We start from the raw sequence: 11,763 nt of genomic DNA on the forward strand, positions 1-11,763 counted from the left end.
AAAGAAGGGCACTAGCTTGTTTTTAGTCTAGAGTTATTGAAATATTACGGCAACAAAATACTCTTGCATTAGCCTTTCCCTTGGTGTTCTAAAACTTGTTGCATTGTTGAAGCACAAATTCAGCCTTTCAACTTGCCAACGTCATTTAATTATGTCGTTTAACTTCATTGAAAACAACATGAACAGAACAGTATGTTTATTGTTAAAGCTGAATCCAGCTGGGCCTGAGCCAACAAACGATGTATTCAATATATTCAATTAAATATCGAGTTTGTGTCAGTCGTACAATAATCTTCACTCGAGACATTAACTAGATGTATATTGAAGAGAGTTTAATACCCTGCTATTATCTGCTTGGCACAGCAGTTATGGTGTATATCACACAGAAAAATAATAAGTACAGTGTATATAGCGGCAATATCTCTGTTTCACACGTGGCATTACTGCTGTCCAAGAGAGAACGTGTTGTGCTACCAATGGTAGATCAGTTGGACGAACCGCCTCCGTGGTGTAGTGGTTAGAGCGTCCACCCGGAGAGCGGAAGGTCGCGGGTTCGATCCCCGACCGCGTCATACAAAAAGACGTTAAAATATGGTACTTGTTGGTCCCTGCCTGGCGCTCGGCATTAATGGGTACATCAAGGACTGGTCGGCTCGGAGTCAGTATAATGTGTCTGAGCGGGGTATTCATGCTTCACTGTGGCATGGTATATCAGTGGGCTAGCACTATAAAACCAGCTTCAGTCCGGGGTAGTACAAGCAGCCAAACATACACATACACACGCATGCACGTCGTCATGTGAGCGAAATATTCTCAAGCACGACGTTAAACCCAATTTCACCTCACCTCAGTTGGACGACGGAAAACAGAGTGAGTGAGTGAGTTTGATTTTACGTCGCTTTTAGCAATATTCCAGCAATATCATGGCGGGGGACACCAGAAATGGGCTTCACACATTGTGAGGAATCGAACCCGCTTTAACCACTAGGCTACTCCACTGCCCCCGGAAAACAGAGGTGAAGTTAAGGACGACAGTTGCCAAATTTATTATAGTTCGGTCGAAACTGTGCAAGTAATAGTAACCATCGAACCCAGAGACCGAGCGACCAGTGTGCCTGGAGTGGAGGCCCTGGAGCGGAGGCCCTGCCACTAGTGGGAAGTTGAATGGCAATTTTTCATCGCCGACGTAGTCGTTGGTGAGGCGGTGCCTTGGTCGACGTAACGACTTGCCGTACAATCCATCTGGGCCCGTCTCCCTGACTCACCTTTTCAGCCTGGTTTTCAGTCATTACACCATGCGGTGCAAGGTCAGTGATCTGTACGGTCTGAAGATGCTAATTATCCGAGAGTCCGCAGCGCTGATTAAATGAAGTAGTTTCTTATCGTTTGAGGTAAATCATAATAACAGATGATCTTAACTGTCGCTCACGTTTCTGATACTCAGAGTGTGTATGTGTGTGTGAGAGAGAGAGGGGGAGAGAGAGGGGGTGTGAAGCCAATGCGGTTGACGAGTGATGATGTAAGGGAGACAACTCCATCTAATATCGACACAAATGGAAGAACTCAGGCTCATTGTCGCAGTACCGCAGGACCAGAGAGAACAGCGTTTTCGGGATCACATTGCAAGGGCGGATACAGCTTTTTGAGAAATGGGGGTGCACACTATCGAGAAAAGGAGGGGTGCACACTTCATTTTCACCCGACTTTCAATGGCCATTTAACAAACTTTCAGCACAAAAGGGGAGGTGCGCACCCCTGCTGCCGCCTGGATCCGCCTATGCATTGAGCACTTCCTATATTAACTATGTAACTCTCAAACAACGTATTGAGAATGGCTTTCTTCGAAAGTGCAGAAGGACTATTTAGACAAGAGTTTCGTTACGTTCACACACGGACTGCACATTCTTTGAGAGAGTGAATGATTGAGTTTAGTTTTACGCCGCTTTTAGCAATAGTCCAGCAATATCACGGCGGGGACACCAGAAATGGGCTTCACATATTTTGCCCATGTGGGAAATCGAACCCGGGTCTTCGGCGTGACGAGCGAACTCTTTAACCAGCACATTCTTTGAAGTCATACAACGGACGTCATACAAATTCCTTCTACGTTATTCATGACTAGGTTACACAAATACAACAGACTTCATACAAATTCTGACTGACTGACTGAGTTTTGATTTTACGCCGCTTTTAAGTAATATTTCAGCAATATCACGGCGGGGGACACCAGAAATGGGCTTCACACATTGTGCCCATGTGGGGATTCGAACCCGGGTCTTCGCGGCGTGACGAGCCAACGCTTTAACCATTAGGCTACCCCACCGCCCCTACAAATTCTGATACATCGTATACTCTTACAGAAGGCATCTTTTCAACGTGATTTGTCTTTTATACAAGGAAAGCATTCAACTGCATGAATGTGACATGACGGCTTTGGTCTCTTTCAACAGAACTTATTATGCGATACTCTGTGAAGTCAGATATATGTGATTTTTATAAGTAAGCTTCCAGATTAAAAGACCGTGAGAGATGCCATGTAGAAGAATACAGAGGGTTGAACAACGAGTGTGATTTTTATGAAAGGGAAAGACCACCTGTGTCAACTCGTGTGCAGATTGTCTGGCCTGAGAGCAGAAAGTTGGTTTTCGACCTCTCCTAAAAGACGCCAAAAGATGATACGTATTGTTATCTTGGCTGGCTGGTTAATGGAGATGAAACGAGGACTGAACATATTTAAACTCCATTTCACCTGAGCGTTATGAAGAATATTCAACCTTGTGACAGGATCCTCTTGGCAACGGTTCGATTCCAAGTTTCCTTGGTTTGTCTGCACCAAACCAGTGCTCGTGGGTTTCACTAACAGGTGACCCCCGTGAAGATCAAGCTTAGAGGTGGTCTTTCGCAGCTTGTGTTTGTGCCACCTGCCATCTCTTCCCAAATACCATTTCTGGGACCGCCTCCGTGGTGTAGTGGTTAGAGCGTCCGCCCGGAGAGCGGAAGGTCGCGGGTTCGATCCCCGACCGCGTCATACCAAGAGACGTTAAAATATGGTACTTGTTGGTCCTGCCTGGCTCTCGGGATTAATGGATACAACAAGGACTGGTCGGTTCGGAGTTAGTATAATGTGTGTGAGTGGGGTATTCATGTTCACTGCGGCATGGTATCTCAGTGGGCTAGCACTATAAAACCAGCTTCAGTCTGGGCTAGTACAAACAGCCACACATACACATACACACGCATGCACGTCATCATATGAGCGAAATATTCTCAAGCACGACGTTAAACCCCATATCACCTCACCTCACCATTTCTGGTGTCCCCCGCCGATATTGCTGGGATATTGCTAAAGGCGGCGTAAAAACCAACTCACTCTTCCCAAATAAAGTCAACACCCCGTTGTGAAACTGACTGAATGACGGTTCAAAACAGGCTAAACCCCCAACTCACTCACTCATTCACTCGGTCATTCACCCACGCACCGTGTTACGTACACAACATATTCTCAATACGGCATTTAACGTTATCTTGAGTACAAACCAGCGCCTACTCTATTGACCCGGGACGAAGTGTTATCGCCCAAAACTTGAAGACTTTCCACAACATGCTTCATATTCTAAATCAATCAAAGGGAGACAACAACTCTAGTTGGTGAATATCAATCAATTGCCGAAGTCCGAGGGAGCCGGAAACCTGCAAGGTGTATGAACGCGTAGCTTTCAAGTTATGAAAATTGCTATTTTTTGGTTCGACAGGCCCGAGCGGCGCTCTGCTGGTGGAGGAGTGTCTCGAGAGTGGACACTCTGTCGTGGCCGTGGCAAGGAACCCAGACAAACTGACCATCAAACATGACAACCTCACGGTAGGTACACTTGTACTGGCATTTATCATTATCTTCTCAACCGTGGAGATACCGGTTTGCTTTTAAGCAACCTGGGCTCGTCGTTAGTGGACAGGTGCTGGAGAAGGTCAAGCGGTCAGGTGTGTCAACGTGCCTTTGCGGCGTGGATTGCTGTTTCAGTATCGATCACTGGATTGTTTGGCCCAGCCTTGGTTATATCTAAGATCCGGGGTAGAATAGGTCTTCAGCAACCCATGTGCTTGCCATAAAAGGCGACTATCTTGTCGTAAGAGGCGACTAACGGGATCGGGTGGTCAGTTTCGCTGACTTGGTTGACACATGTCATCGGTTCCCAATTGCGCAGATCGATGCTCATGCAGTTGATCACTGGATTGTCTGGTCCAGACTCGATTATTTACAGACCGCCGCCATATAGCTGGAATATTGCTGAGTGCGGCGTAAAACTAAACTCACTCACTATATCTAGGTCGTGTGATGTAGCTGGAATGTACTGAGCGCTGCGTAAAACGTTCAAACCAACCAATATTTTTTCAGTATCAATGCAAAATACACATCATAGGTAGTTGGTCACCAATGTGTGTTGATATTTGTATGGTTGTAGCTCCACATCGCTCTAAACACATGGGGATACCGGACCCACCAAATATAGCACGGTATCAGACTGAGTCACATGGCAGATCACGTGCCACTGTTGGAGATTGTGGATCGCATGATTTGAGTCACAGGTTGCCTTGTCCAGACTTGATTGGCGAAACTATTGCTGACCGTATCGTTTCAGAATATTGATTCTCTCACTCATAATTGTCACATACCGCATGATTGTGAAACCGCATACATGTACATTGATTCCGAGGATGACAAGAAATGAACCTCGCCTGAACAGTTACAATACACGAGCAGTTATTTATTGTGACAATCTCAATGTACCTCTGTGCAACAACATATTAAACAAGAGAATATGAGTTTCAAATATTAGCACATTCAATGCTTTCCCGAGGGCCAAATCAAGACAAATTATTTTTCATCTATTTTTATTTCTAGTTCGTTGAACCCTGTGAAGATCCTGGTTATAATTGATCTTCAGTAAACCATGCTTGTCGTAAGAGGCGACTAACGGGATCGGGTGGTCAGTCTCGTTGACACATGTCATCGTATCCCATGTGTGTAGATCGATGCTCATGCTGTTGATCACTGGATTGTCTGGTCCGGATTCGGTTATTTACAGACCGCCGCCATATGTTGCTGAGTGTGGCGTTAAACAACAAACCAACCAAGCATAACCTCCACGGTTCTCCTGCTCCCACACCGAAACTCAGAGTTACTTCCCTTTACAACTTAAACGTAGCAAGATACTTCCCTTTGCAACATAAACGTAGCAAGTTGCTTCCCTTTGCAACATAAACGTAGCAAGTTGCTTCCCTTTGCAACTTACACGACACCCGCTAAAATGAACCCTGTATCAGATCCAAACACTCACAGACCGTTTGTTTTAGGTTGTGAAATCGGACATACAGAATCAGGATGAGCTAGTCGCCCCGCTGACGGGATGTGACGCCGTCATATCGTGTTTGGGGTCAAGGGTATCGATGTGGTCCACCGTCACCCTCTACACAGACACCATCAAGGTCATCGCGGGAGCCATGAAGGCGGCTGGCGTCAGCAGATTCGTCGGAATGGCGTCCTGGGGGACAAAATGTATGTATGGGGAACCGAAACAAATAATCACAACAATTTGTCTGGAATACTATCATGCCCTGCGAACAAGTTTGTTTGGTATTTTTGTAGCTGTAGTTGTAGTTGCAATCGAGGGAGTGACTATGATAAATAATTGGCGGGTCACACCAGACATGGGCTATTCACAATGACAATGTGGGAATTGAACCCGGGTCTTCGGCGCGACGGGCAAACGCTTCAACCACTAGGACTAGGCTGGAATACTATCATGCCAACCGCCTTGGCCCAGTAAATATAAGTGCTTGTAAATCCAGATATGTCTGGTGATGTGGCCAGTGGAATTCCCAAGTGATAAGTTCAGGTCACAACTGAAACATGAGTATTATTAACCTATTCAGACAATGACCTACTTTTCAGGCGATCCGAATGTGAAAGTGAACATAGACACTACAAACAAGTATGGTTACACTGAATTCAAATTCCTTGTTTCTTAAGAAGATGGTATTTACAAATGAATCTTAATTTTAAACTTTAATAACATCGTATTTCTATATTGTATGGCGAGGTGTAGGCAGCATGTCACAGACTTCCCTGTTACATGAGGTCGATTTATAATGCATCTGGATAATTGGTTACGCCTGTTATGCGATTTTTGCGCTTATTCAGTGGAGTTCTATAACGCACAGTATGATTGATATAATATCAAGCCGTACCAGACCGCCAACCTTTTCTAGCGGGAGAGCCTCGTTTGAGATTTCCACACAATTTCCAGTTTTCTGTTTGTAAGAGCTCGCTGTACGACAGAGCACGTTGCACGACGTGTTTGCAAGGATTAGAAGGAGCGTAGTGTTGCAATATACAAGTGCTTATATGTATCAAATAAAACTGATGAATAATTATGTATCCAGTTAAATGAATTGGTCCCAAAATTCTGGACTGGTTATTGTACTAAGTTGCGCAATAGGACGGGACCCAGTCAACAGGAAAAGTGACTGTTGTGTAATCAATGTTTTGACTTGAGTCTTTTCCTATTGCCCAATGACTATCTATACGTGAGAATTTTACATAATACAGTGAAATACAGTTGTGTTGAAGTCACGGTTGTGAAAGCTTAGTCCTGCATATTCCTCATTTAGTCATCCTTTGGCCGAACTTAGTAGATTGTGTCGAACCTCGAATAGTGAGTGAGTGAGTTGGGTTTTACCCCGCTTTTAGCAATATTGAAGCAATATCACGGCGGGGGACACCAGAAATGGGCTTCACATATTGTATCCATGTTGGGAATCGAACCGGGTCTTCGGCGAGACGAGCCAACGCTTTAACCACCAGGCTACCCCACCGCCCCTAGAACCTCGACGAAGTAGATGCGCAGGTCCCTTCAACTTCGACATAGCGGTGTTTGACTGTAACACAATTCACTCTATTTGTTCAACTATTTACTAATTGTGACCAATGGCGATGAGGATGCTCCTTCGTTGCAGATGATGCGAATCAGCCGTTTGTGATCAAGTATATCGTCCGCCCCCTGTTCCTGAAGAGGGTTCTCCTCAACATGGGGCAGATGGAGGACTATCTGGCGGAGTGCGGGGACATCGACTACACCGTGGTCAGACCTGCCCAACTCACGATGGACAAGTCATCAGGTAGGCAAGTTGTGCTTATTGCCGAACTGTGGTGTGTCCCAAGCGAGTGCTGTCTTGTCTGTCTCACAGTCATGGAACCGCAGTACTTTCCCTTCTTCCAAGCCCTTTCTGCAATGCTAAAGATCCGAATGAAAGTCCGGATTTCCTCAGGTTCAGGAATCTCCCTTCTCACCTGGGCTCCTTACAATTTACAAACAATTGTTTGTTTCTATCAATAATATATATTCCAGAGGCTAAGCTTTGGTCGAGAGCGCTATTTTTCGCTGCCCATCTGGCATACAGTAAAAAAATGACCATTACGCTATCCCTTATAATTCCCAAACTCAGATTCGGCGGAACTGGCATGAAATAAAAAAAGTATTTCAAGTGATATAACGTTTGGATTATAACACAACAGATTCTTAAAGCGTCTTGTGTTTCACTTATTAGAAAATTGGTATTGTGCAATATTTGAAATTTTAAGACGGAAAAAGAGGATGTTTATAAAGTTAACTGCCTTAATCGAATAGCCACAGATAAAAGACAATCTCATTGAAATAGGAATCTGAGAACACCCCATTGCATGTCATGTAAGAACCATCTTCATTAATGAGAGTGTTGTTTACTCGATCAGTAAAAGTGGCAGTCGGAATGCGGTTTCTATTCATGCAAATTTGATATTTGCGTGGATAAGCATTTGAAACGGAAGACGCATACGGAAGACTTTACATACGCCTTGGGAAGCGGATATATACAGTCTGTTAAACATTCCGGAATTTTATTTTCTTTCAGTTTTCAGTCGAGAATTTGTCTATATATTATGAGGGGTAGTCTTGTGGTTAAAGCGTACGCTCGTCACGCCGAAGGCACGGGTTCGATTCCCCAAATGGGTACAATGTGTGAAGCCCATTTGTGGTGTCCCCCGCCGTGATATTGCTGGAATATTGCTAAAAGCGGCGTAAAACCAAACTCACTCTCTCACTCAGTATATTATGACAGTGTAATCAGGAATCTATTTTCCTATTCGAAACTGGTGAAACTCGTTTAGCTCGAAAGGTCTCGGATGAGCTTCTGACGATTTCGTGTACTTGTCAAGGTACCGTGACCTGATGTCCTCAGACGTGTATGTTTCGCGGCAACGAGATCTAAGATCTGATTTTAATGAGAATGGATAAAAGACAGCACGGGTTTGTGCCACTTAACTTGACTATAGTTTAACATCTTTCTCAGGCAAAGTAATGTATTCTATTCAACTTCGGAAGGGAATAATCTGTATCAGTCATACATCAGTCAAAGCCGATTTGCTTAAGTAAATATATTTGAATAGAATGAAATACCTGATTATTGCTATCAAACGTTGTGTAATATATATTTAAAATGTGGAACGGATGAATCTAAAACATATTAGTGAGGGAGATTGTTATTTAGGAGCGGCTTCCTCGGTGTTGTATTGTCCATCGCACAACCCCGTTTTGTGCGGACATACGTCATCCATTTGTGTCAAGGTCGTTTAGTTGAGGGTCAAAATCGGGTTTCAAGCGACTTGCAGAAATAACAATAAAGAACTGGTAGGTGTCATGAGTGGTTATTGATAGGTCAACCATCCGTGATAAGGTTTACATGAAGTTTTAATCGACTACATGCGATGGTAGCGTAGCGATCGACAAAGCAGGCGGGTAGGGTACACCGAAGTGTCCGGCCTTGTCATAATGTATTGTACTGTGTTGCATTTCGAGTCGGAGGTCATCTCAAAAAAATGTTTTTTTAATCTTTGATCTTCGCAAAGACACGACGGCCTGTGGTTAGACCCTGTAGTATAGCCAATGAAATGGAAGACAAGCGCGAGTAATTTGTGATCGCAAGAAGCAAGGAAATAGATCCAAGGGCAAGAGAAGCTTTGCCGAAATGCGCCCCCTGGAGAAACGGATCATAGCTTTGAGTATTGTAATTCTTAATTGGTCTCTTTAACGTCAGTTGCGTTTACTACGATAGATTTGAAGGTACGAGATTTATATCAAATGCATTTATATATTTTGTCAATAATGGTCTCTGCAGGCAAAGAGGTACAAGCTGTCGAAGGCCAATTCGTCCCTGGCGTAACGTATACAATTCCCCGCCGCGATGTCGTTAAGTTCATGCTGACGTGTGTCGTCAACGGCGAGTGGAAAAGGAAGTTCGTGTCCATCGGAATCAAGTGAAGTCACAGCCAGCAAAATGCAAAATGAAACGACGACTGAAAAACAGAATCTGAATAGTTCTTGAAAAAATTCTTATGGAGTCCCGTCAACTGATCTCAGCGCATCCTTGGATGATATAGGGATGTAGCTAACTTCGAGCTGGCCAGTACAGAGATCATGGGATGACGTTGTATAGCCAACTAAGTGATTAAACAACCAGTGAGACAAACTCAATCAAAGATATATGCTCACATCAATCACATATCAACCGTCGCAGACATCATTAGTAGTGGATCTGGATACACTTGTTGGTATTGTTCACGTGACTATCAAATTACGCTACATCATCAGCAGTGACCATCTTAAAAATGAATTCCAAATTTCTGTCTTACATTAAAAATTCTTAAACCTGGACGTGTATTTTTGTACTGTAGATAACGGGGATACACTGTTTTACATGCGCATTACCAGCGCATCGATCGAGAGAGAGAGAGGGAGAGAGAGAGGGAGGTAGTGACGGCAGCTGCAGTGGTAGTACACGTTGTAGTGACTGTAGAGTGAATGGTAGAATTGACAGATGTGGTCGTCGTCGAAAGAATGGTAGTTACAGTAAGTGAGCATAGTTGTACATTATGTTTCGCAATCTTCAAACAAAGCCAAGGGACACCCATCCTCGATAATCTCCAGGGTATACGTTATGATCACTCTCCACTATACCCTGGATGGATCCACCAAGCCGTGGATGCATCCAGGGTATAGTGGAGAGTGATCGTAACGTATACCCTGGAGATTATCGAGGATGAGGGACACAAGAAATACATTAAAGTGCTACCTGAGACATCTAATCAACAAATGAACTATGAGTTGTGTTTTACGTCGCTTTGAACAACCATATAGACATATGACGGCGTGTCAACAAGATGTGGAGGAAATCCGTGAGTGAGCCGAGTCTCATACGTCTATCAACCTAGGAGCACGGGTATGGTGATGGCAGGCCTGGAGATATAATCAAGGTGTACATGGATTCGAACCCACGGCAGTAGCAATATATACAATAGTAGTTGCATTGTACATTTGTAGTTATAAATACAATATTAGCAGTAATAGTAGGTGTTGTGTTGTAGGAGTAGTGCTGGTGGTGGCGACGGCAGTAGTAGTAGTAGTCGTAGTAGTAGTAGTAGTAATAGTAGTTAGTGAGTGAGTGAATTAAGTTTTACGTCGCTTTTAGCAGTATTCCAGCAATATCGCGGCGGGGGACACCAGAAATGGGCTTCACAAATTGTACCCATGGGAGGAATCGAACCCGGGTCTTCAGCGTAAGGAGCGGACGCTTTAACCACTAGGCTACCCCACCGCCCCCATTACTTGTAGAGCAGCATCACGATACGTAGTAGAAGTAGCTACGTAGTTGTAGAAGTTGCGGTACTACTAGCAGTAGAAGTGAGTGAGTTGGGTTTACACCGCCTTTAGCAATATTCCAGCAAAACGGAAGGGGACACCATGAATGGTCTTCAGATAGTGTGTACATGTGGAGAATCAAGGCCTTCAGTGTGCCGCTTTAACCACGAGGCTACCGAGCCTTGTAGTAGTAGCAGTAGTAGTAGTAGTAGTAGTAGTAGTAGTAGTAGTAGTAGTAGTAGTAGTAGTAGTAGTAGTAGTAGTAGTAGTAGTAGTAGTAGTGAGTGAGTGAGTGAGTTTAGTTTTACGCCGCACTCAGCAATATTCCAGCTATATGGCGGCGGTCTGTAAATAATCGAGTCTGGACCAGACAATCCAGTGATCAACAGCATGAGCATCGATCTGCGCAATTGGGAACCGATGACATGCATCAACCAAGTCAGCGAGCCTGACCACCCGATCCCGTTAGTCGCCTTTTATGACAAGCATAGTCGCCTTTTATGGCAAGCATGGGTTGCTGAAGATCTATTCTACCCCGTATCTTCACGGGTCAGTAGTAGTAGTAGTAGTTGCAGTGGTAGCAGCAGGAGTAGTAGTAGTAGTAGCAGTGGTAGCAGCAGCAGGAGTAGTAGTAGTAGCAGTGGTAGCAGCAGCAGGAGTAGTAGTAGTAGTAGTTGTAGTAGTAGTAGTAGTAGTTACCCATTTCCCCGACATGCATGAAACAAACAATTGATAATTCCACACAGGCAATATATGACCAAATCTGTTTTTGTAAACCTAAACAAATAATGCTAAAGTCCGAAGCGAATCTATTTCACCTGCTGCACGCACTGAGACTTTCCAACATTTGTCCGTCAAATAAGAGTGCTCGTATTGTGACACTTCGACTAAATCAGATTAACACTTAAGTTACAGAGATTCGTATCCGATAAGAGCACACTATCATTCAAAACAAACGAAACAACAGATTCTGTTATGAACAGCAGGTCCTGTGTAAATAAAGCCATGCTGATATTAGCTTGACCGACAAATA

At 44.1% G+C, this 11,763-nt stretch overlaps 1 protein-coding gene across 1 annotated transcript; it reads left to right on the forward strand.

The window, feature by feature from the left end:
- Positions 1 to 3,727: 3,727 nt before the first annotated feature.
- On the forward strand, positions 3,728 to 9,744 carry LOC124291889 (flavin reductase (NADPH)-like; the record flags this gene model as incomplete). The annotated part of the gene is made up of 4 exons (XM_046728952.1): positions 3,728 to 3,859; positions 5,353 to 5,554; positions 7,015 to 7,176; positions 9,211 to 9,744. Coding segments are annotated over 4 exons (639 nt in total), but the record flags the coding sequence as incomplete, so codon positions are not given.
- Between the last annotated feature and the right edge of the window lie 2,019 nt (positions 9,745 to 11,763).

The sequence above is a fragment of the Haliotis rubra genome, unplaced genomic scaffold, assembly GCF_003918875.1.
Source record: "Haliotis rubra isolate DU_JTF1 unplaced genomic scaffold, ASM391887v1 Scf500, whole genome shotgun sequence".
Taxonomy (NCBI): domain Eukaryota; kingdom Metazoa; phylum Mollusca; class Gastropoda; order Lepetellida; family Haliotidae; genus Haliotis; species Haliotis rubra.